The sequence below is a fragment of the Budorcas taxicolor genome, chromosome 23, assembly GCF_023091745.1.
Source record: "Budorcas taxicolor isolate Tak-1 chromosome 23, Takin1.1, whole genome shotgun sequence".
Classification (NCBI taxonomy): Eukaryota; Metazoa; Chordata; class Mammalia; order Artiodactyla; family Bovidae; genus Budorcas; species Budorcas taxicolor.
Genome location: NC_068932.1, coordinates 49,511,741 through 49,538,120, shown reverse-complemented (window position 1 = coordinate 49,538,120; position 26,380 = coordinate 49,511,741). Strand labels below are relative to the sequence as shown.

The window sequence follows — 26,380 nt, the reverse complement described above, 5'->3', positions numbered from 1 at the left end:
TCCTATCATGGAAATCAGATACTTCAGTAGAAGATCAGCAGGCTTAGAGGTAACAGGAAGCCCTCACGGACGCCTCAGGCCTGCTCCTCCCAGTTTGGGATCTGTCCTCCAGCCAGCCTATGTATTCACACCTTCCTCCGGCTGCTGAGAAATCGATGGGAGAGAATGCAAGAAGTACTATAGGTGATGCCGTCTGGGAGAAATCAGAATACTTGCACGTGAGAAACATCAATCCAAAGCCAGCTTTTAATAGGTCCTTCTGCTGTTTTTGTTTAATCTCTCGGTCGCGTCTGACTCTTTGCAACCCCCTGGATTGCAGCCCACCAGGCTCCTCTGTCCGTGGGATTCTCCAGGCAAGAGTGCTGGAGTGGGTTGCCATGGCCTTCTCCGCTCTTCTTGCTGGAAGCTCTCCGCAGCTGTGTGACCTCGGGAGGGTTGTTTAACCTCTCTGTGCCTCAGCTTTCTCACCTGTAAAGTGCGGCTATTTCAGGAGTCCGCTGCATTATGGTTGCAATGTTAGTGATCCACACAAGTGGCTGACGTCCTCAGCACATCTCTGATGCCAGCTCCACCCCCACTGCTCTGCAGAGATGTTCCCGACGTGATGCACCTACAGGTGCCTTCTTGGCAGTAATCAAGCGTGGTCACTTTATCTTTTCTACACTGTACCTCAAGGCCCCATTGCTATGAAAATTGGCTGTGCCCCCAGATCAAGTGGTAAATTATTCAGACATCAACTAAAGTTGAGAGATGGCCAAGATAATGAAAAAACTAAATGAGATTTGTGCTCATCAACGTGACTCATATCATTTTAAAGAACTAGGAGTTTATGTCCTGGTGATTATTTTTTCCCTTGAATCTAAGGGTGACATTTCACACAGTAATGAGTCAGTTTGTCGAGACCTGAGCATGTAAGTAACAGATCTGATACTGAGTCGTGGTATCAGTGCTGAAATGCCACTGACAAATGACGAAGCAGATGCCAGGTTGCATGTTAACTGTGTGTTTCTAAATGAAGCTTGATGATAACCTTACCTTCCTGTCACTGGAAGCTTCTAGATGCCAGTACCCATTCTAAAGCAGTATTCTCCACTGGAAATGCAGTGAGAATCACAGATGGAAACTAAAAATTTCTGATACTCATATTTTAAAAAGTGTCAGTTCAGTTCAGTCACTCAGTCATGTCCGCTGACTCTTTGTGACCCTACGGACTGCAGCTCGCCAGGCTTCTCTTTCCATCAACAGCTCCTGGCGCTTACTCAAACTCATGTCCAGAGTCGGTGGTGCCTTCCAACCACCTCATCCTCTGCTGTCCCCTTCAATTCCTGCCTTCAATCTTTCCCAGCATCAGGGTCATTTCCAATGAGTCAGTTCTTTGCATCAGGTGGCCAAAGTATTGGCGTTTTAGCATCAGTCCTTCCAAAGAATATTCAGGACCATTTTCCTTTAGGATTGACTGGTTGGATCTCCTTGCAGTCCAAGGGACTCTTGAGTCTTCTCCAACACCCCAGTTCAAAAGCAGCAATTCTTTAGCTCTCATTTTTCTTTAAAAAGTATAACAAGATGTAAAATTCAGTCAGTTCAGTTCAGTTGCTCAGTTGTATCCAACTCTTTGTGACCCAGTGGACTGTAGCACGCCAGGCCTCCCTGTCCATCACCAACTCCCACAGCTTGCTCACACTCATATCCATAGCGTCAGTGATGCTATCCAACCATCTCATCCTCTGTTGTCCCCTTCTCCTCCTGCCTTCCATCTTTCCCAGCATCAGGGTCTTTTCAAATGAGTCAGTTCTTTGCATCAGGTGGCCAAAGTATTGGAGTTTCAGCTTCAGCATGAGTCCTTCCAGTGAATATTCAGGACTGATTTCCTTTAGGGTGGACTGGTTGGATCTCCTTGCAGCCCAAGAGACTCTCAAGAGTCTTCTCTAACACCACAGTTCAAAAGCATCAATTCTTTGACACTCAGTTTTCTTAATAGTCCAACTCTCACATCCATACATGACTACTGGAAAACCATAGCTTTGACTAGATGGACCTTTGTTGACAAAGTAATGTCTGCTTTTTAACATGGTGTCTAGGTTTGTCTTAGCTTCTCTTCCAGGGAGCAAGTGCCCTTTAATACTGTGGCTGCAGTCACCACCCTCAGTTATTTTGAAGCCCAAGAAAATGAAATCTGTTGCTGTTTTCACTTTTCCCCACATATTTGCCGTGAAGTGGTGGGCCAGATGCTATGACTTTAGTTTTATGAATGTTGAGTTTTAAGCCAACGTTTCACTCTCCTCTCTCTCTCACCTTCATCGAGAGGCTCTTTAGTTCCTCTTTTGTTTCCGCCGTAACGGTGGTGTCATCTGCACGCCTGAAGTTTTTGATACTTCTCCCAGCAATCTAGGTTCCGGCTTGTGAGTCATCAAGCCTGCATCTCACATGATGTACTCTGCATTTAAGTTAAATAACCATGGTGACAATATGCAGCCTTGACCTACACCTTTCCCAATTTTGAACCAGTCTGTTGTTCCATGTTCAGTTCTAACTGTTGCTTCCTGACCTGCATACAGATTTCTCAAGAGGCAGGTCAGGTGTTCTGGTATTCCCATCTCTTTAGGAATTTTTCACATTTTGTTGTGATCCACACAGTCAAAGGCTTTGGCATAGTCAATAAAGCAGAAGTAGATGTTTTTCTAGAACTGTCTTGCTCTTTTGATGACCCAACAGATGTTGGCAATTTGATCTCTGGTTCCTCTGGCTTTTCTAAATCCAGCTTGAACATCAGGAAGTTCATGGTTCACGTATTGCTAAAGCCTGGCTTGGAGAATTTTGAGCATTACTTTACTAGCGTGTGAGATGAGTGCAATTATGTGGTAGTGTGAGCATTCTTTGGCTTTTCCCTTCTTTGGGATTGGAGTGAAAACTGACCTTTTCCAGTCCTGTGGCCACTGCTGAGTTTTCCAAATTTGCTGGCATATTGAGTGCAGCATTTTCATAACATCATCTTTTAGGATCTGAAATAGCTCAACTGGAATTCCATCATCTCCACTAGCTTTGTTTGTAGTGATGCTTCCTAAGGCCCACTTGACTTCGTATTCCAGGATGTCTGGCTCTAGGTGAGTGACCACACCATCGTGATTATCTGGGTCATGAAGATCTTTTTTTGTGTAGTTCTTTTGTGTATTCTTGCCACCTCTTCTTAATATCTTCTGCTTCTGTTAGGTCCATACCATTTCTGTCCTTTATTGAGCCCATCTTTGCATGAAATGTTCCCTTGGTATCTCTAATTTTCTTGAAGAGATCTCTCGTCTTTCCCATCTTATTGTTTTCCTCTATTTATTTGCATTGATCACTGAGGAAGGCTTTCTTATCTTTTCTTGCTGTTCTTTGAAACTCTGCATACTGATGGGAATATCTTTCCTTTTCTCCTTTGCTTTTAGCCTCTATTCTTTTCACAGCTATTTGTAAGCCCTCCTGAAACAACTATTTTGCCTTTTTGCATTTCTTTTTCTTGGGGATGGTCTTGATCCCTCCCTCCTGCACAATGTCACAAATCTCCTTCCATAGTTCATCAGGTACTCTGTCTATTAGATCTAATCCCTTGAATCTACTGGTCACTTCTACTGTATATTCGTAAGGGATTTGATTTAGGTCACACCTGAATGGTCTAGCGGTTTTCCCTACTTTCTTCAATTTAAGTCTGAATTTGGCAATAAGGAGTTCATGGTCTGAGCCACAGTCAGCTCCTGGTCTTGTTTTTGTTGACTGTATAGAGCTTCTCCATCTTTGGCTGCAAAGAATATAATCAATCTGATTTTGATGTTGACCATCTGGTGATGTCCATGTGTAGAGTCTTCTTTTGTGTTGTTGGAAGAGGGTCTTTGCTATGACCAGAGCGTTCTCTTGGCAAAACTCTATTAGCCTTTGCCCTGCTTCATTCTGTACTCCAAGGCCAAATTTGCCTGTTACTTCAGGTGTTTCTTGACTTCCTACTTTTGCATTCCAGTCCCTTATAAGGAAGAGGACATCTTTTTTTTTGGTGTTAGTTCTAGAAGGTCTTGTAGGTCTTCATAGAACCGTTCAACTTCAGCTTCTTCAGCGTTACTGGTTGGGGCATAGACTTGGATTACTGTGATATTGAATGGTTTGCCTTGGAGACGAACAGAGATCATTCTGTCGTTTTTGAGATTGCATCCAAGTACTGCATTTTGGACTCTTTTGTTGACCATGATGGCTACTCCATTTCTTCTGAGGGATTCCTGCCCACAGTAGTAGATATAATAGTCATCTGAGTTAAATTCACCCATTCCAGTCCATTTTAGTTCACTGATTCCTAGAATGTCGATGTTCACTCTTGCCATCTCCTGTTTGACTACTTCCAATTTGCCTTGATTCATGGACCTAACATTCACAGCATCGGAGTTTACTTCCATCACCCGTCACATCCACAGCTGGGTGTTGTTTTTGCTTTGGCTCCATCCCTTCGTTCTTTCTGGGGTTAGTTCTCCACTGATCTCCAGTAGCATGTGTGAAATGTTAGATTAACTTTAGTAATTAATGTAAAATTAGTTTTGGTACTATTTTATCTGTCCCGGTGTATTTATAACACTGTCATTTCAGCATGCAATCAACAATCAATATAAAAGTATTAACGAGATAGTCACATTAATTTGTTTCATGTTGTCTTTGAAATCCAGTGTGTCTTTTACACTCAGCCCATCTCAAGTGCTCAGTTGCTGTGTAACTGGAATCCCCGAGTGGGACAGGGCAGCATGGGAAGGTTTATTTACTTATTTATTGTTTATTTGTGACAATCTTAAAGATCTCTTTGTGAGTATATTTTAGCACGACCACTCAATAAGGTGTCAAGGTATTATTTCAAAGAAATTTAATTAATGCTCATGAATCTGTGACCTTATAAAAATAGTTAAAGCATCCATTTTTCCTATAACTAAAATATTTAAAAGGTGTAAGCATATGGTGTTTATATGCAAAAGTGGCCTATTTGAATACATTTCATTTTCCCCAGCTTAAGAATACTTCATATTTGTTAGGTGTAGAAAAATTGGAAACTACCAAAATATAGACGGAAGCAAAAAGTCCCCCACAGCTGCAGTACATATATGCTTGCAGACATTGCTCATGTATCGAAGCTTCGCCACACTTGACACACGATTGTAGCATAGTTTTGTGCTCTCCTGAGACAATATTTTAATACAGATTTCTTCATCACAGTATAAACTAGCAACTGTCACCTTTAATGAATTTTTAAAAATCTGACTGATGAGTCAGTTTCAAGTTTTCGCTGTCCATGAATACTCTGTAGGCAATTGAGCATCATTTCTTCGTAATAACTTCTGAGACTTCTTATAGAAGTCTCAATCTAAGTCATCGAAGGTTTTCACCTGCTCTAAAGCATGCAGGACTGCCTTGTAGAACTGCAGACGTGTTGATCAGGAAGAGGACCTGCTTCTCCCTTTCCATCCTCGAGCGCGTTGATTTTACTTTTAAAATTCTGTTCTTACCGTCACTGTCTCGAGCTTTCTGTGCAGCTCCTAACGGAGGAGTGGCAGCAGGTGCTCTCGGTTCTCGCTCCGGCGGATGCTCCTAAATCCTTCCCCTCTAACGTTGGCAGGGATTGTGGATTCTGTTAGCTGTCCATCACAGAGCTTGGAAAAGCATGTTCCATTCCCGGTTTGCTAATGAGGATGTTTCGTTATCAGAATTTGGAGACTCCTGAGAAGGCTGGTCAGCCCAGTGGCCAGAACCACTTATCTCTTGGGCTGTAGAATAAGAAACGCCCATTAGAATAGCTTTCTCAGATCACATACTCTTGTGGCCTGAAAGCCAAGAGAAGAGCTGGACCTGACCTGTCTCCTGAGAAACCTGCGTGCAGGTCAGGAAGCAACAGTTGGAATCGGACATGGAATGATGGACTGGTTCAAAATTGGGAAAGGAGTACGTCAAGGCTATATATTGTCACTCTGCTTGTTTAACTTATATGCAGAGTACATCATGTGAAAGGCTGGGCTGGATGAATCACATGTTGGGATCAAGATTGCTGGGAAAAATATCCACAACCTAATATATACACACAACACCACTCTAATTGCAGAAGCAAAGAGGAACTAAAGAGCCTCTCAATGAGGGTGAGAGAGGAGAGTGAAAAAGTTGGCTTAAAGCTCAACATTCAAAAAACTAAGGTCATGGCACCTTGTCCCATTACTTCATGTCAAATAGATGGGGAAAAAGTAGAAACAGTTAATTGATTTTATATTGGAGGGCTCCAAGATCACTGTGGACAGTGACTGCAGCCATGAAATTAAAAGATACTTGCTCCTTGGGAGGAAAGCTATGACAAGGAGGAAAGCTATGATAAACAAAGACAGTATATTAAAAAGCGGAGACATCACTTTGCCAACAAAGGTCCGTCTAGTCAAAGCTAAGGTTTTTCCGGTAGTCTTGTAAGGATGTGAGAGTTGGACAATTAAGAATGCTGAGCATAGAAGAATTGATGCTTTCAAATAGCAGTGCTAGAGAAAACTCTTAAGAGTGCCTTGGACAACAAGGAGATCAAACCAGTCAATCCTAAAGGAAATCAACCCTGAATATTCATTGGAAGGACTGATGCTGCAACTGAAGCTCCAGTACTTTGGCCACCTAAGCAAAGAGCCAACTCCTTGGAAACGATTCCCTGATGTTGGAAACGACTGAGAGCAGGAGGAGAAGAGGTGACAGAGGCTGAGGTGGTTGGTTGGCATCACCGACTCGATGGACATGAGTTTGAGCAAACTCCGAGAGATAGTGAAGGACAGGGAAACTTGGCTTGCTGTCATCCATGGGACACAAAATCGGACACGACTTAGCAACCGAACAACAACAATGTCTTCAAAAACACTGCATCAGGAATCTCAAAATATTGTATGTGTCTCTAAAACTCCCTGTAGTTCAAGGCCACAGTTTTTACAATCATATTTGTTGAATGCATGTAAATGTGCTTTCAGTTAGAATTCTGAGAAACTTGAAAGCTTAAGGTCTGAATTTCTCATTATTAGGTGCAGTTTAGGTGATGTAGATTTGGGTGAAATCTTTGTAAGTGGCTTTGTAAAAGGGTGGTTTTTCTTTCTTTTTTGTGGGGGGGCAACATTTACCTTTTGGTATTGAAGGTGGCAAGCAGGGGCAGACCAGGTGTTTTGTACAAACTTAGTGTGTGCTTTGGAGAAGGCAATGGCAACCCACTCCAGCACTCCTGCCTGGAAAATCCCATGGACGGAGGAGCCTGGTGGGCTGCAGTCCATGGGGTCACAAAGAGTCAGACACAACTGAGCGACTTCACTTTCACTTTTCACTTTCATGCGTTGGAGAAGGAAATGGCAACCCACTCTAGTATTCTTGCCTGGAGAATCCCGGGGACGGTGGAGCCTGGTAGGCTGCCGTCTCTGGGGTGGCACAGAGTCAGACACGACTGAAGCAACTTAGCAGCAGCAGCAGCAGCAGTGTATGCTTTAAGGAAAAGAATACAAAGTCACCAGTAGGAATTAGGGCTGGAGCCTCAGGAGAGTTTGTTGAGCAAAGGCCCTGGAACTCTAGCCTCTTCAGCCCAGGCAGCCCTGCCCTCGGGAAGAAGAGAAATGTGAGTGCTTCCCTGAGAATCAAGTCTTGAATTTTTCCTTGTGATAATAACCTGCTGGTCTTGAGTTTTCCTTGTAGCTTCCTTGTTCCTCTGGCATCAACAGAAATGCCTTTTATAGAAACAACATATTATTCACTCTTTTAAGGAAAATAAGTATTCATTTCAGGCCGCATTATCCTCAGTAGAGGGGATTTTTTTTTTGATTGGAAATGAACCTTGACTCTCTCCTGATCTAATTGGCCTATTTGCATTCATTCCCCACGATAGACAAACCTGCTTGTAGATTTCCTGTGCCTTTTGGGCGACTTGGGGGAATGCATCAGAGACGTTGCTGCAAGACCTCGCCCGTGATGGGCACTCAGAAAGGTCTCTTGATTCAGGAAAAGGAAGACTGGATGCACCTTGGGAAGCAGAGATGGGGTTCTACCATTTATCACAGAAGGAGGAAGGCAGATGACTGTGGGCAGAGTGTTGCCCTTGAGATCCTGAGAAAGAGGCACATGGACATTGACGGATGAGAGAGAAGGCGTCCTCGGAGGACCGTGCCACCTTGTAAATGCAGCATTGTTTTGGACGCTGAAGGTCAGGACATGGATGTCGAGACAGGAGGGGAAGGGCAGGGGCCACAGCATCCGTTTGGATTCCGTGGATGACAAACTGTCCCTTTTGGATGGGAGCCCTGACCCCGGTGCCTCTGGCTGCAGAGCCTCCAGTGACAGGTCCCAGCACTGCTGTCCTGGGCTGGCCACAGGTGCCTCTGCAAAAGGCTACGCAGGTGGATGTGTGACTGTGTCCACACGGAGAGAATGGGTGTGTGTGTATGCGTGTGTGTGTGTGTGTGTGTGTGTGTGTGTGTGTTTGTGTGCGTGGGCACCTTCCTGCAGGCATGGTGTCACGCGTAGCTTAGTGTTTAAGGCTGCAAGCTGCCTCTGCTCTGCCTGGGGACCAAGGGAGGCTGTCTCATCCGGGGATTCCCAGTGGAAACTCCGGATGGAAGGATGAGCTGCCCCCTAAGCGAGTGGCTTCCCCAGGCGATGAGCAGCAGAGGAGTGATCGGAAGTGGGTTTGGCTGCGCTTGCTTTGAGGGTCATGGCTGCCTGAGACCCACAGCCCTGAACACATCCGTGTTTGATGCTTTCAGACCATGTAAGGCCAGCTTCCCTCATGCAGTTGGGCGGGTCTGTTGGAGCCCGATCATCCTCGGGGACACAGGATGACCCGCCTTCCTCTTGGGTTCATCTTGACTTTCCATATGTTTTGTTTGGGGTTTTCATGGATTCCAGGCTCACGCAGCTGTGGTCTTCTCTTTGCATCGGGCACAGTAAACCTGCAGCCATCTCACCAAGTGTCACTTCTCCCAGGAACCCTTCACTTCGCTTTTGGCCCTGACACTACAGGTCTTCTCTGGCCTTTCCTGGGGCTGCTGTAGGCCGCGAGCAGTCTGGGTGAGGCGACCGGCTCCCTGGAACTGCCTGGCAGGAATGACGGTTACGGGTGAATACCCTGCACCAAGCATCCTGTGCTCCTGCCCCTGCCTCCTTCCTTCCCCGCCCCGCCCCCCGGCTCCTTCTGCTCCATCACAGGGCTGGTCAGAGGGTCTCATGGACCCTCGCTGGATGGGGCTTTCATAGGTCACCTCCACACTGATCGCGCCACTGCTCAGAATCCCAGCACCCCCAGGAGACAGCCCCTGGACCAGGGCTCCATCCGTACCCCCAGTGGAGACGCACGGTGTTTGAGGACAGGAGCCTCCGAGATAGGAACCGTCATAGACATGTCCTCGCCATCTGTAGCTGCTGCTGAAATGTGCTGCGTGGATCCACGGTCCAGCAAGTGGGGGCCAGCACCTGTGCAGATGCCCTAAAATCGTGAGGAAGTTGATAGGCTTTTATTTGACCGGGGACTGCGTACGGACACCTTATAGGGCCCTTATGCCGTGGACGGGCCTGAGCTCCCCGAACCCTCACGGCCTCTGTGACTCAGGGACGGCATCTTCCCCGCCCTGGGGGACCCTTGTTTCCTGGGGAGGCTGGGCTGGCTTCCAGGGAGGCAGTGTTGAACCAGACCACGTGGGCTGCCGGACTCCCTGGGCCGGTCTGCGTGTGAGAAGGGCTGCTCCCTACTGCTCCTGCATCAGCGAGGATGTCAGCCCCCAACCCCGATGGACACTTTGATTCTGCAAACTCACGTTTTCATCTCACCAGGGTATCAGTTCTACAAGGACCCCTATTTGCTGAACCGTGGTTCCGGACAGCACATTTCAGCAGTAGCTACAGATGGCGAGGACATGTCTATGACAGTTCCTGTCTCGGAGCCTCCTGTCCTCAAACACCGTACGTCTTCACTGGGGGTACGGATGGAGCCCTGGTCCAGAGGCTGTCTCCTGGGAGTGCTGGGATCCTGAGCAGTGGCGCGATCAGTGTGGACGTGACCTATGAAAGCCCTGTCCAGCGAGGGTCCATGAGACCCTCCGACCAGCCCTGTGACGGCCTCACACCATCCCCTGGGGACTCAGGACAGCACCCACTGCTGGCCGGGGCTGAAGGGAAAGGTGGGAAGGTCTCCATTACGAGGCAGTCAGTCATCTTAATTTCATAACGAAGAGACACACGAGCAAGCAGGAAAATCCCTGAAAACCGTCAGCTCGTCGATGGCGTCACTGTCTAAGTGCATCTCTGTAGAGAGAGATGGGGCTGGGCATCATCCCTGGGCTTCACAGCTGCCGTGGGAGGTGACGAGACCCGTGAGGGGAGCCTGTAAGTCCTGCGTGCCGAACATAATGAAGCAGCTGGACAGCAGCTGCTGGGTGATGGGAAGGTTGTGTCGGTAAACGTCGCAGCAAAGTCCTCCCCACGCCTTTTGTTGCTGTGCAGACACACAGGCCGTGTCCTTTCCAAGGTCACCGAAACCTCGGGCTGCCTGGGAGGAATGGAATCCACACGCTGTGACTTTCACAGGGAAATGCCTTTGTTTCCATGTAAAAAGTTGTGTTTTTGCCACGGCCACCACATTACGTAGAAAAAAACAGTCTTTTCAGGGACAGCTGTGTGCACCCTGGATGCTGCGGGGGGGCAAGCGTGGCCTGCTGCCTCTCAGGTGGCCCCTCTAGGGGTAAACCCCGAGGCTGGAGAATTTGCTTGGACACACTGAGATTGCTCAACCGCTTCTGGAATGAATCCGTCTGGAGACGAATGTTGCCTGGGAGCCACAGGGTTGACGTGCATTTGTTCCGCACCTGGTGTACCCACCAGACCTGGACATGTCCTGAGAACACCGTCTCACCCTCAAGGAGGTGGTTAATGTGCGAGGTCTCGAGTGTTTCCATGGAAAGTGAGGCTGGTGGGGGTCGTTGCTCTGCTGAGCCTGCCCTGGGGTCCAGCTCAGCCGGTGGTCAGGGGTGGGGGTGGGCGTGGACTCGTCACAGTCCCTCCCCACGCTGCCCCCCCTACCCCCTGCAGTCGCACACCCCACGCCTTCCCCCGAGGGTGCTGGGAGTCGGAGGGGGAGGCTGGGCTGTCAGCCCCTTAGGTGTTACCGTCCCCCTCGGTCCATTGTTTGCTAATGAAGACGGTTGTTGCCCCTTCTCCCCTTTTCTTCACTGGCTGTTCATTCCTTCAGGATGTTTAGATCACCCAGTATTAGCAGCTATTTGCTCTTCGGGGCTGTGTGATTAATCTCTGACTTTAATAGTGAGATTCAAACTTGCACACCAAGTCACATGAAATCACAGAAAGAGCAATAAAGCAGGGTGTCCACCCGGAGCACAAAGGCAGTGAACCTGCCCCCTCTTCTGTGTTCAGTTCAGTCCAGTCGCTCAGTCGTGTCCGACTCTTTGCGGCCCCTTTCAGCGCGAGCTAACTCACACGTGCTCGCCTGTGCCGTCTGTGGCGGGGGCGGGGGCTGGTCACCCTCGCCCCCATCTCGGGCTGTGATGTGGCTCCAAGGGTGTCTCAGGTGTGTGGGCCTGGGCCTGGGGCGGGCAGGTCCTGGGTCACCGACCAGCTGGGCCCAGGGCACCATGGGAGCCCGTGTCTGCAGTGTCCCGGACAGAGACATGTGTCAAAGCCACACCTGCTCCTCTCCGTGTGGGAGGGGAAGGGGCCGGACTACTCCTGCCTGGGGCTCAGTGCCCGTGTCAGCACGGGGAGTGCCTTTCATCCCCCGGTCGGGGATGAGGAGCTGGAGGGGTCCTCAGTCACCCTGGGGCAGGGGGTCTCTGACACCGCTGCGGCATCTTCAGGGTCTGTGCCCACAGCCTGCGTGTATCAGGGGCCAACAGGGCATCCCAGCGCTGCGATGCAAGTGGAAACGTGCACGGATTTGTAGACGAAGGTGGAGTAAGACGAGCCAGGCAGCAGAGCCTGCTTGGGAAGGGCTGGCTCCTAAAGTTTTAAGTGAGACAAGTGGGCGGCAATCCTCCCTTTGCAGAGCAGGTCTGCACCAGACATGCCAGCCAAGACTGGGTTCTGTGGTAGACGGAGGGGACTTGATGGGAAAGTCATCTTCCGAGTGTCCGAAATGAGGGGAGGCAGAGATGCGCACGGCTGAGGTGGGCTTAGCAGAAGTGAGCACGCGCACTTGGGAGCCAGGCTTGTGTTAATAGAATTAAGTCGGATGGACCCCTAACCCAGCCGAGACCCTCTGTCCCAGGGAAAAATGTTCTTTTACACTTTGGGTTCATGTGGCCAAATAACAAAACTGAAATTGAAATCTTCCCAGGTGGTGTTAGTGGTAAAGAACCTGCCTGCCGATACAGAAAACATAGAGACATGGGTTCAGTCCCTGGGCTGGGAAGATCCCCTGGAGAAGGAACAGCAGTCGACTCCCGTATTCTTGCCTGAGAAATCCCACGGTCAGAGGAGCCTGGCAGGCTACAGTAAACGGGGCTGCAAAGCGTCAGGCACGACTGGAACGTCTTAGCACATGCATGCGCGGAGCATGAGCTTTATTCGGCGGCCACAGAATGGAGAAGCAGGACTTGGTTCATAGGCGGACTTCTCGTCCACATGGTGAGGGGTTTGACTTTAAGAGTAAAGATGGGGGCAGCTTGAGGCTCACAGGGCCCCCTGGGAAAGGCGGGGTCTCCAAGGGAGGGGGGGCCTTCCCTGCTCATCTGGTTTTGCTTCTGTGATTTCTGGTCCAGGCCACTGGCGCCTGACATTGAGCTGTTAATGTAGTAACCTGCAGAGAATGAGGTCAGGTTCATTCCCATCTGGGTTCTGTCTGGTGTTTGCTTTTCTCTCTGAAAGAGAAGCTTCCTCTCTTGGTCTCCAGACCTGGACTTAGAGGTTCACCGTGGTTGCCGTTGACTTCCCTCGTGGCTCAGACGGTAAAGCGTCTTGCTTACAGTGCGGGAGACCTGGGTTCCATTCCTGGGTCGGGAAGATACTCTGGAGAAGGGAATGGCAACCCACTCCAGTACTCTTGCCCGGAAAATCCCTTGGACAGAGGAGCCTGGTAGGCTACAGTTCTTGGGGTCGCAGAGTCAGACACGACCGAGCGACTTCACTCCTGCTTTCTTTAGTTCCTACTGGGGGGCAGGGGCAAGGTTCTGATGGAGGATCCAGAACACTGGTGCGCCCCCCACGAGCAGACGTTGCCCTGCTCCCTGGGCCCAGAGGCTGGACTCTGCACTGAGAGTCCTTTTAGGAATGGAGTGACCCTTTAGAATACGGGGATGGACGTCCTTCCAGACATGCTGGTTCCCAGCCCTACCTCTCCGGGGCCTCCGGGCCTCGGACCTCGGGGCTGGTGCACTGGCAGCCCGCCAGGGCAGTGAGGGGGCGAGACTCCGAGGACGGTCACTCCTGCACGAGACGCCAGACAACATGCTGTTGCTCTTGACACCAGAAGGTAGGAAATGAGACATTTGAACGGAGAGTGTTCCTTCTCCTGGGGCGTTCCTCACAGCAGACTGTCATCTGGGTTCTGGGAGCCCTCTGACCGCTGACTGTTGCTTGGGGGCAAATCTCGACATTATTCTCTTCTTTCCAGGAAAGATGGAGCAGAGAGCTTTCTGAGAACCTCCCCACCTTGTGCGCCCTCCCATCGTGGTTGGGCTGGACCTGAGCACTGCGTCTCTGGGACCCCTGGGGAGGCAGACACACACATCAGAGGTTGTGTCTAAAGTGGGCACAGAAGGGGGTGCGTGGGTCAAGGGAAGGGTCAGAGCCCCCCTCCGTGGCAGGAGGCGGTGTGCATGAGACCCTGTTCCTTGTGGGTCTGCGTGTAACCGGGGGCTGCAGGGAGCCGGGAAGAGCTGCCTCAGGAAGGGGTGGCGCTCACTCCACGGTGGTGGGCGGCCGGCAGTCCTACCAAGGGGCGCAGAGACCCCTCTGCGCTCAGGTTACTAGGACGCGTGGGCCACAGTCTGGAGGAGGGAGCAGGGTGATGTCAATGGCTGGACTGCAGGGTCACCCACTCACCACCCCTGTGGGGTTCTGGCAAACAGACTTTGTCAGCACAGGGGTGCTGCCCAGGTGCTGGGGCACAGAGAAGACAAACGTGGTGGGTGTCCTGGGCAGCTCACACACAGCCAGAGCTGGTCCAGAGACAGACACTTTGAGGGCAGCGTGAGAGCATCCTGGGAGCTTGGTGATGAACCAGCCCAGCTCCTGGGTTTGCTTCCTCAGCATGTGGAAAACTTGACCAAAACCAGGAATTGGACGTCTCCTTCAGAAAACCGCCAGGACAAATACCAAGAAAGGCAAACAGAGTCAAACACACGGGCGGGAGCTGGGCGCTGGCTTGTCCTGTAGGCACCAAGACCCATCGCTGCTCTTTCTAGAAGCAGCCGGGTCAATGCTGACGGATTTCCTTATTCCCCACAGCTAGAGGTCAGGGCGCAGGGACACCCGCCCTCAGCAGACAGGGCAGGAAGGGAGAGCCTGAGTTCTGACTCTGTCCCCTTGTCCTTCCCTCTGCTCGCGTGTCAAAGCCACAGGTGTCACCGAAGACCCCAGGCCCGCCTTCCATGTGTGAACACAGGCAAAGCCCCGCATGTGGACAGATGCATGAAGTCTCCTCTTGACCACGCACCTGTGTTTGCAGAAATAATTACCAGTTGGCAGATACCTCGCCTGGAGGATTCTGCAGCAGCTGAATCATATGCTAAACAAAGAAAGAAACTGGTGACAGTCTGTCCTTTGGGGACGTGGCTGAGCAGAGGCGCAGCATCTCCTGTGCATCAGGCGAGCGTCCTCTTCGTCAGAAGACCGCCTCGGCCTGCTGTTTCTGCCACACCCTGTGCAGGCCGAGATGAGGGTCGTCCTCTCCAGGGTCTTCAGCATCTGATGTTCCAGGCGAGGGCTTCACCCTGCTCTTCTGGATGGATATGGGAGTGAGATCTCTAGTGGCTTACTACCCTGCAGCCCACTGGTGGCCAAAATTCCGAGGGCCCTCCAGTGCCAGGGCAGGCCCTCCACAGCAGGGTCACGGCGGGGGTCTTCTCCAGCACTGCCGCTCCCCTTTACCCCGCTGAACGCGGCCGCTGACAGAGACCCCGGGGCTGAGAGTCCCGGGCAGGCCTGAGAGAAGAGAAAACCCAGGAGACCAGAACAGACTGGGTCACCCAGCCCGCGTGGACACCCCGGAGCGCACGGCGCCTGACGGGCAGCTCAGCCTGGATGGTTCCAGAGCCCCTGCCTGTCCCACCACCCCAGGGCCACCGGCCTTTCTCTTCCTTTTTTTTTTTTTCTGTTGAATCCTGGGAAAAGCAGACTCCAGCTGCCGGCTGGGCTCTGGGTTTGGAGGGGAGAGGCCGGTGGTCCACACAGAGCCCAGGCTCCGGCCAGTGGTCCACACAGAGCCCAGGCTCCGTGTCCTACGAGGATTCCCTCAGTCTGTCAGTGACCTGAGGCCCCTGTGCAGACAGGGTGGGCTCTGGCGGCTCAAAGGAGAACCCGTCCCGACGCTGCAGCCCACCCAGGGGGAGGGAGGGGTGTGCTAAGCCAGACGGCCCCAGCGCCCGCCCTGCCCGGGGCAGACACGCCTGGCCCGGGGGTCAGTGCGGACTTTGTCCAGGGCCCCTGTGAGTCCCCCGAATCTCGGTGAGTCCCACGTTCTGGCTGCAAACAAGGACCGTGGAGGTTCTCCTGCGCGTGGCTCCCCTGGGGTCACTCAGTAGCGCAAGCAGGGCTCCTTTGCATGTTTGGCTATCAGAGGGGGAGCTAGGGGGTGGCAGCCGTGACGGAAGCGGCAGAATGAGCCCGTGAGCCCGACCAGTGGAGGCTGCTGGCTGCCTCCAAGGGAAGCACACGGTTAATTACTGTTTTGCTTAAAACATTGATTTTTATAAGTAATCCTTATGGGAGAGCATTTCTGGCTTATCTCTTAGCTGGCTTAGCAGGTTTTTTTTCTTATTTTTTTGGCTGGACCTCTTATCTCAGTTTATTTACTCAACTAAGGGATTCTCTGCAGTCCTTTGGGGAACGCAAGTTATGATAATGACTTATCAGTTGACGCAATTTATTGAGTGCCTGCTCGTCTTCCAAGGCTCGGCTCAGAGGCCTCTCCTGGGGAGCAGCTGGCTTCCCAGGGCCCGTCCTCCCCGCGCACCTCCTGGCTGGGGTCCACAGGCAGCGTGTCCCTGTGGGCGATTATCTTTTGCATCAATGCCTCCTGTGGCCTCATCTTTCCTGCCCCAGGCTGCGTGCAGTCTGACAGGTGGAGACCCTCCATAAACACCTGGCCTCGGGGGACCGGGGGATGGAGAGGGGAGGGACGCTGCCGGTGGCTCCCGCCCACGCTGGACTCCAGACTGGGGGTTGCGGGGGCTCCTGAGCCGCCCCCCTCCCAGCGCGTGCTGCCTCTTCCAGCTGCCCCCCGGGCTGCGCTCACCTGTGCTCGGTGTCTTGGAGGCCAGGAACCAGCTCTTCCTCCCACGCCCAGTACCTGGCTCTAGCAAGACACACGATGCGCCTGAGCAAGGCTGGAGCTGGTGGGAGCCTGGCGGTGACAGGATCCCTTCTTTCCGTCTCATCTCGTCCACCAATTTCGACAGTAATTTTGGCAGCACTGATAATTAACTTTCTATTTTCACTGATATTATGCAGTCGATGTTGTGCTCTAGCTAGTGAGTAGCGCATTTTTATATGTACCCAAATGGATGCAAAGCAGGTTAAAAGCTATCTTTCTGAGTTTTTGTTTTTTTTAAAAGAGGCAGATAAGGTTTACTTTTTTTCCTCTTTTGGTTGAATCATCATTTTTGACAGCAAAATCACTCGAAGATGGAACTGTTCCCACAGCCCATCTGTAACATGCCCTTGCCTTGGCACCTGTTTAAGTCACTGATAGTTACTTTCCCATCCTTTGCTTCAAGACCATCTTCATTTTGAAACGAAGACCCACTTATTGGCTTCGAGGATCGCAGTTCTGTGAAGCCCTGGGTCACAGCGGCAGACCTGACTCTGAACAGGGCCAGGGAGTCAAATTCCAGTGCCAGCACCAGTGGTGGTGGGATGATAGACGGGAGTCCCGGAGGAGGGAAGCTGAATTTACAAAGACATTTTTGTGTGAAGCCTCACCGTGTGTGGGCTTCCTCAGAATTAGCTTATTAAACTGACCCTGCGTACCCTAGAATGCTCTCCCTGCTTTGACCCTGAACGTCCATCCTGGACTGGGCACTAAATGCAAAAAGTAACTTTTTTTACACAGTTGTGCAAGTCACGCTTATTTATTCTGTGCGCTGAGTCGCTCAGACACGTCTGACTCTGTGCGACTGTTTGGACTGTAGCCCACTAGGCTCCTCGGTCCGTAGGCTTTTTTTTTTCAGGCAAGAATACTGTAGTCAGTTGCCATCTCCTTCTCCAGGGGGTCTCCTTGACCCAGGGGTCTCCTTGCATCTCCCGTGTCTGCAGGATTGCCGGTGGAATCTTTACCCACAGAGCCACTGACCAGGCAGCCCCGCTGTGATGGTGGCTGGTTAAGTGAATAGGCAAGCTTTCGCGGTGGGTCCGCTGCTGGGAACACTAGGCTCTGGTTAATACCTGGACTTGGGAGGGCCATTTAATGATGGGGGACGTGTTTATTCTAATGCCTCGTGGAAGAGCCGTGTGTGCAGTGTGCTGGCAGTCCAGACCTTGCCTCTGGAAACTTCTGGTTGGCTGCATGGCAGAAGGTCCCCAGTGTTCAGCTGGGGGAGGGGGCTGTGCGGATGTTTTTAGACATTTATTTTCTCCATTTTATACCTTTTTTATAATGAGTTTTTATTAACTAAGACAATATATGTTGAACAGTGGGTTTTTCCCTGACTTTAAATCTGTGAGCAACAGTAAGACGCCACTGCGCCCCTGCTGGAATGTCTGAAACCCAGAACACTGACGCCAAGTGCAGACAGGGGTGTGGGGCAACATGAGCTCGTCCTCACGGCTGGTGGGGATGCGAAATGGTGCAGCCGCTTTGCGCGACAGTCTGGCAGTTTCTTATAAAGCAAAACGTAGTCTTACTGTGTGACCCAGCAGTCACGTTCCTTGCTATTTACCCAAATGAGCTGAGAACTCATGTCCAAACAAACACATGCACACAAATGTTTGCAACAATTTTTTTCGTAATTTTAGATACTTGAAAACAACCCGAAAGCATTCAATAGGTGAATGGGTGAGCTGTGGTACATCCATACAGTGGAATATTACTCAGTAATAAAAAGAAATGAGCTCTCTAGCCATGAAAGGACACAGGGGACTTTCAGGACGAACAGACACACTTGGGAGATATAGCAGGTTTGGTTCCAGGCCACTGCAATGAAAGACATATGGTAATAAAGCAATGTTTTGGCTTCCAAATGCATATAAACATTATCTCTGCCTTACCCTACAGCCCATTAAGTGTGCAATAGCATTATGTGTAAAACAGCGTACATTTCTTAATTAAAAAATCCCTTATTGCTAATAACTGCCAACTATCATCTGAGCCTTCAGTGGGTTGTAGTCTTTTTGCTGGAGGAACTCGCGTGATGTTGACGGCTGCTGACTGATCGGGGTGATGTTGCTAAAGCTTGGGGTGGCTGCAGCAATTCCTTAAAATAATGCAGCAATGGATTTGCGCATAAGTTTATTTCTTCTCAAGAATGATCTCTCTTTTGCCTGCAGTGCCATTTGGTAGCATTTCACTCGCAGTAGATCTTCTTTCCAGCCTGGAGTCTGTGCTCTCGGCCCCTCACGCTTCCTCAGCTGCATTTGTGTGAAATAGGCAACACATTTTGCTGTCGTTTCGACAGCTCCTACAGCACCTGGGCCAGGTGTAGAGTCCATCTCCAGCAGCCGCTTTCTTTGCTCATCCTTAACAGGCAGCTCCTCGCTCATCCATTAAAATGTCGGCACAAACTCGCAGCAGCTCACTCACAGCCTCAGGCGCCACATCTCACCCAGTTCTGCTATTTCCACAGCATCTGCAGTTACCTTCCCCACTGCCCTCAAAGTCACCCATGAAGCTTGGAACCAGCTTCATCTGAACTCCTGCTCAGGTTGATGTTTCGATCTCTTCCCAGGAATCTGAGATGTGCTTAATGACAGTTTGAATGGTGAGTCCTTTGCAGAACACGTTCAGGTGACTTTTCCCAGATCCACCAGAGAAATCATCTGTGGCAGCCAAGACTTCTGAGGGGCTTTAAGAATTTACCTCTCGATGCAGAAGACGGGTTCAATCCCGGGGTCAGCAAGATCCTCTATAAGATGAAATGGCAACCCACTCGAGTATTCTTGCCTGGGAAATCCCATGGATAGAGGAGCCTGCTGGCTACAGTCCGTGGGGTTGCAAAGAATCAGACACATGAGCATGCAGCAGCAGCTTTATGAAATGGAACTCTCAAATAATAAGACTTAGAAGTCAAGTGACTCCTGTGTCCATGGGCTGTAGGACGGAGGCTGCATCGGCAGACATGGGAACATTAATGCACTGTCTGTCTCCATCCAGTTTCCTGGGTGACCAGGTGCTTGTCAAGGAGCAGTAATATTTTGAAACAAATCCATTTTTTTTTTTTTTTCCTGAGAAGTAGGCCTCAGCAGTGGGCGTCACGTGTTCCTGAGAAGTAGGCCTCAGCAGTGGGCGTCACGTGTTTAGTGAGCCTGTTGTAAAGAGATGCGCTTTTGCTATCCTGTTTGTAGAGTGCAGGAGGGTAGACTTAGCATACTGCTCAAGGGCCCTGGGAGTTTGGGATGGCGAATGTATTGGCTTCAACTTAAGCTCAGGGGCTAGCTGCGGTAGCCCCTAACAAGAGCGTCAGCCTGCCCTTTGAAGCTCTGAAGCGTTGGCTTCTCCTCTCCAGCTAAGAAAGTCCTAGATGCCATCTTCTTCCAACAGAAGGCTGTTTTGTCTACATTGAAAATGCATTAGTTAGTATTGTCATCTTCATGACTTATCTTAGCTAGATCTTCTGAATAACTTGCCGCAGCTTCACTTTTAATTGCCTTCAAGAACGTTTCCTTTGCCGTCACACCTTGACTAATGGTGTCAGAGGCCTTGCTTTCAGCCAGTCTCAGCTTCCCACACGTCTTCCTCATTGTGTCCAGTCATTTCTGGCTTGCAGAGGTGAACAGGCAGAGCACACAGGGTTTTCAGTTCTGCATTTGACGAAACTTGCAGAATGAGCAACACAAGCGGTGGACGGTAACGGAAGATACAGACTTGGGCTCGTAATGTGCCAGCGTTGGTTCATGAACGTAGCCCCCAGTCCTAGTGGGTGATGGAGGGAAGTATGTGGGGATTCTCTGTACTTGCTGCTCAAGTCGTCTGTAGTGCTAAACCTGCTCTATAAAAAAATTAAATTTAAAAAGTCTGTGGATGCCATCGTAGCACGTTTGGAAAATACGGAAAGACAGGAATGAAGAGAAACGCAGGACTCTGGCACCAAGCGTGCCCTTTGGTATTTTAAGTGTGACGTGCAGCTCTGTTCCTGAGGCCCAGAACACACTTGGCAGCTACTCAGCCGAGTGAAGACCGGTTGAGCCAGCGGCTGCACAGAAACGGAGGTGACCGTGTAAGAGGCTTTGTTTAATGAGCTTCGTGCTGTGAGCGGCGGTGAGGTGCCTCCTCTCTAAGGCAGGCTTGTCCTCTGGAGACTGTGACCCTGATGCACACAGCTCTGTGCACGGGTGACATCTGGACAGGTTGGGAGCTCATCACACTTATTTCAGGGACAGTGGCCAGGCTTCAAGAAAGGGGATCACCACACTCTTGTTTCCTTGGTGCTCAAATGCTCCAGAATGAAATGGCATTGTCTGCAGTGGACGCTGGGCAACCCATGCTGACCTCCCTGTCCCCCTCTGCAGGTGGTTGTCACAGCAGCCTTAAACCCATGGGCAGCGGCCCCACCGTGGCCATCGCAGCCGCCGCCACAGCCGTGGTCTCCGTGGACTCCGCGGGGCTCGGGGGCCCGTCCCCCTCCAGGGTGCAGCCCTGCCGCTTGCTGACCCTGGCGCCCATCAGAATGCCCTTGCGGACCGCACCCTTCCCCGGTAAGTACCCAGCCCGGTCTCTCAGAGCTGTGGGCTGGCGAGAGTCCGCAGCACGGCAGCCCAGGAGGGGCCCTGCTGGCCTCCAGGTCCATGGTTTCCTGGGTTCTGGTGCTGGGAGCACTGGGGAGGGGTTCCGGGTGCGCTCATCCTCAGACCACACTCGTGGACCTCAGTCCCGCTGACCAAGGCCATGTGGGTCAGTGGGTCAACCTGGGCATTTCCTGCTGTGACACAAAGTGTCAAGTTTCCTTTTGAAGAAACGAGGCGCGCCTTTACTTAACTCTTCACAGGGAATGATGCGCATAACAGAGAAATATCTAATTGTCTGAGGCAGAACTTGGAAGAAAGCGTAGGCAATGTGCTGGAAAAGAACTATGCATCCGAGTTAATGAAATAGAAAAGTACACAGGGCAGACACGCCTGGGACTCTCACTGAGCTGTCCCTCCTGGGCTGGCCCAGGCCTGTTTTGAGCACAAGGTGTGGGTCTCCCCATCACGGCAGGGCCTGTGCAGGGGCCCACCAAAGCCTGTGGCTGAGCGCCAAGGGGCCACCAAGGCTCTGGTTCCCCTCGTGCAGCGGGCCTGCTGTTCAAAGTTCTCGGGGCTGAGGCAGGGCTGGCGGACACTGGTGTTGTGAGCTGAGGTGCAGGATGAGGGTCACAGGAAGGAGAGGGATGAGGATGAGGATGAGGGAGCTGGAGGGCCTGTTCCTGGACTGGTTGTCCTCAGCTTGCACACGTGTGCCTGCTCACTGTCACCAGAAGACATGTGCCCCGGCCATCCTGGTGAGTGCATCTTTGGGTCCATCTGTCCTTAAATGTCACGAAAGCAGGATTGATTTAGAGGGCATTTAGTAAGTGTTGGAGTCTTGTGAGCTAGTACTATTTATTGGAGTTCTAGTTTTTCACATGATACAGTGAGACTTGGATAGAAATTCTATGCGGTTATTAATTCTATACCAGAGTTAATCCTAGAATTGTATACTAGTACGGTATCGTTGTTTGCTTAATTGCTAAGTCGTGCTCAACTCTTTGCGAGCTCGTGGACTGTAGCCTGCCAGGCTCCTCTGTCCGTGGGGTTTCCCAGGCAAGAGCACTGGAGCGGGCTGCCGTTTCCTCCTGCAGGGTTATATCACTGGTGGCTCTATTATCAGGGACAGAGACGCCACTGGATTGTGGCACACACACACACACACACATGCACGCACACACGCACGCGCGCACACACACACACTCACACACACACACACACAAATGCGTCTTTGTGGGAGAACTAGAGATAACCTGATTTCATTACTTTCCAGGCTGGGGAGAGTTACTGGCTTTCTGGGCTTGTTCCTAGTGTGAGTGTTGTGGTCTTCTTAACCCTGGGCCTGGGCGTGCGTGTTTCTATGTTAACTTGGTAAATTAGTTGGTCAATAGAAAGTTGTATTCTCAAGAACAGACTGTTATCTCTATTTCAGCATGTCAGTGAACATGCACTTAGGGTGTGACGGGGGAAATAAATGAAGCGCATGGATAATCTCTTGTGTGGAACATAATTTACAGCTGCGTCAAGATTTTGGTTAAAATCCCTCAGGTCCATTGGCATTTATTAAGGATGACTCACTATTTTCTGAGCAAATTAATCTTAGAAAGAACCCCAAACCTGTGTACCCCAGAGGCGGCTTCACTCTTCGCGTCTCCTGTGGTTTATAAAGCGACATGATCCTCAGGCGTCTTTCCGTGTTGGTGTTTCATAAGGCTCTATAATCAAATTCGCCATCGTGTGCATTCAGTTAGGCAAAGGCAGAATCATGGATCTATCTTGAAGACTGCCGAAGTGGCTCTCGGAGCGTGAAGGGGCCGCAGTCACCAGGTGGCTGCTGAGATAGCCTCTGTGGTGTGGCCACCGGTCCCTCTCTCCTGGAAGCCCTGATGGTTGCAGGGCTGGGCCCGGGGCTGTGCATCTGGGCCGATGGCCCCAGCCTGGCAGGCGCCCTCTGGGCTCTTTGGCCAGCCCCAGGCATCAGTGGTGCACGTGGTTCCGCCAGGGCTGCCCCTGGAAGTGGTTCTCGGGGAGGCAGGACCTCCTGCCTTCCTAGTCCGGCTGCCCCGGCTCACTCCTCTTGACGTCAGCAGGAGGCATTTGAGAGGGACTGCCCGTGCCCACGGTGAAACCCTTCCCTGCATTTCCCTGGGATGCTTTCTGGAAACCAAGACTTGAAAGAGACCGAGGGCAGATAGTGGGTCTGTCGGCGTGGGTTTTTAACCACTGTCAGCAGCCCACGGAATGAGATCCGGTGAGGCTGAAGAGTGGGCGGTCCCGACTCTCAGTGGAGGTCCGTGCTTTCTGCTAGGAGACCCCTAACCCACGTGAGGCAGGTGGGGAGGAGGAGGGAGGGCAACCGAGGGGACTGAGCGGCATCGCCAGCAATGGTTTCAGAGCCTCAGAGTATCGCCTCCCGTGAAGACTGCTCTGTGTCCAAATCGACTTTTATGTTGATCCGTTTGGCTGTGTCGGGTCTCGGTTGTAGCACGTGGGCTCCTTCTCTGCGGCTCCTGTGCTGACTTTTGAATTGGTGCTTTTGAACTGTGATGTTGGAGAAGACTCTTGAGGGTCCCTTGGACTGCAAGGAGATCCAATCAGTCCATCCTAAAGGAGCTCAGTCCTGAATATTCATTGGAAGGACTGATGCTGAAGCGGAAACTCCAGTACTTCAGCCACGTGATGTGAAGCGCTGCCTCATTTGAAAAGACCCTGATGCTGGGTAAGATTAGGGGCAGGAGGAGAAGGGGATGACAGATGAGATGGTTGGATGGCATCACCGATTCAATGGACATAAGTTTGAGCAAGCTCTGGCAGTTGGTGATGGGTGGGGAGGCCTGGCGTGCTGTGGTTCATGGGGTCACAGAGAGCTGGACACGACTGAGCGACTGAGGTGACCCGAACTGGGGCGTCTAGCTGTGGCTCTTGGGCTCCAGGGCACAGGGGCTCAGTACTTGCAGGGCGTGGGCTTGGTTGCTCTACGTCATGTGAGATCTTAGTTCCCCAACCAGGGGTCGATCCTGTTTACCTCGCATTGGAAGTTGGATTCATAACCACTGGCCCTCCAGGAAAGTCACAAAAGCGTGCAAACTTCAAAGTGTCTACAGTTGAGTCATCCTGTTTCAGTTTAGAAGATAATTCCATTTTAGATAAATGATTTAGACTTTTATTTATGCCCTTGGTTTGGTAATAAAAGCCTGATAACCCCAGGAGCCCTGTGTGGTTTAGCTGTGTGATTCTCAATGGAGGGAAGCTTGCTCCCAGGGACCCTCACCCACAGCCAGAGGTACTCTTTGTTGAGACCTGGTGGTTGTTGCTGGTGTAGAGACCAGGGATTCAGCTACACACGTGGCAGCCTGAGATAGCCCCCGTGGGAAAGATAATCTGGCCCCAGATGTTAGAGGTGCCTCCATGGAGAAGCCCTAGTTCATGGTCCAGACGTCCACCTGCCTGGTGGAGACCACGATTACTGTGTGAAGAAGCTCCCTGGAGAGTTCTGATCCAGTAACTGAAGGACCCAAAGGAAGGCTTGGTGCTGGAAGGAAGATCAGCCATGAGCACCGCTGAATGATGGCCTTGATTGTGGCTTTGGATTTCGAATAAGATGCTCTATTTACAGAGCCCCTTGACCCATTCCACATTCAGTTCAGAAGCGAGTTTCCTCTCCCAGAGCACTGCTGGCACTCACAGCCAAGTTAGTCCTTGCCACAGCTCCTCTGGACGGCCCCGCGCGCCCCGGGCTCTCCCGCTGGCTCACGTCGGCCTGTGTGGGCGCCACCCCCCTGCCCAGCCTGGGAGTCACCCGCTGGCAGGACGTGTTGTCCCCTCCCTGCCCGGCCTGAAGCACCATCCGAGACTAACCCTCCAGCAGCTGTCCGGACCTCAGCGTGCATTCCCCATGGGATGAATACAGAGCTTCCACTTGTTCACGTGATGGCTGTAACTTCTGACGCCATCTCTCTCATGCTTGCTCCTGAACCAGGGGCGAGGTCGGGGGAAGGGTGGGAAGAGGAGGGAAGAGGAGGGCTCACCTGGAGAGACCTCACCGGAGGGCACTCAGACGTGGGCGGGCAGCTGGTTAAAGAGCGTCAGCAGACGGGGAGGGCTGCCCTTCTTTTTGCTTCCTTCCAGCGGGTCTCAGCTAATGCGCTTTGCCTTATTTCCAACTGTCCCTGAAGCCTTGGAATTTTCAGGTCAAGGAAGGAACGTGTTCAGGGGAAGAGCATACCTTGTATCCTATTTTTTAGTTTTTAAGGAGAAGGTGGAGTTTGTCAGGGGAGAACTGAAGCCGTGCCAAAGGATCCGCCGGAAGGACCTGCTTCCTGCCCTCTTCAGGGGGAGCCCTCTCCGGGGGGCCTTCTGACCTGCACCCCTCAGCGGACCCCTCGATGTTACAGGGGAGTGTGAAGTGGGCACCCACCTTAGGGAGGGTAAAAGCACCACGCCACACCAGCGTCTGCTCCTGTCTGATGAAACAAACAAAGTGATCCTTTTTAAGAATAACGGCAGCAATTTTTAAGACTTCACCCCCCGTTTCATAAGCGTTCAAGTGAAAATGGCTGAGCGTGAGTGACCGCCATGGTCTCCGGTTCAGCAAGTGACTGGTGGACACAGCCATTAAAAGTGCCATCTGCCTTGGAAGCCATTTACCACCTGTTCCTTTGCTTCCAGAGCCATTTCACGGTCTAAATCTAACATTTTGTCCTGCCACAGAACAGCTGGGAAGTGACTCTTCTTTTCTCTATCAGGAACTTACCAGCCAGGCTGCACGGCAAGGCAGCAAAGTCGCCAAGCCAGACAGTCCTCGTGGCCTCTGCGGAGCCGTCCGCTTGTCCCATCAGCGGAATCCGCGGCTGCCGAACCAGGCTGTGTAACCACAGTCACCCAGCCGTCCGGGCGTGCAGCCTCTTCTCTTTCTACCCTGGAGCTGTTTCCTCCTCCGCTCTGATCAGACATGCCATGATACGTGGTAACATTTTAGAGGTTTGTAGAGACAGATACCCTCTGCAGTATAGTTACTCACTCCCCAGAGTGCCGGAGACTCAGCCGGCTTCCGTGAGAAAGACATATGTGTTTCTAATGGGGAGAATGAGCCGCTTTTAGGAGAAAACTTACTGCATTTACACAGACAAGAGAGGACTTTGTCTAGTTTTTTATCCACACGTGAACTCATGTTATGGATGCAACATGAAACTCGTCAAGCAGGTGTTAAGACGTTTGGGCCACATCGAGTGCAGAATTTTCTCAGTGGAGATCCAGCTGCGAACCCTTCCTATGAACAAGC

The 26,380-nt window shown here is 51.3% G+C and overlaps 1 protein-coding gene across 1 annotated transcript in view; it reads left to right on the top strand.

The window, feature by feature from the left end:
- The window catches only part of TCERG1L (transcription elongation regulator 1 like), a 199,961-nt gene that overhangs the window by 17,627 nt on the left and 155,954 nt on the right, over window positions 1–26,380 (top strand). Inside the window, exon 4 of the mRNA XM_052661172.1 lies at window positions 20,884–21,069. Within this exon, the coding sequence (XP_052517132.1) occupies window positions 20,884–21,069 (186 nt within the window). The remainder of the gene's footprint in view (window positions 1–20,883; window positions 21,070–26,380) is intronic.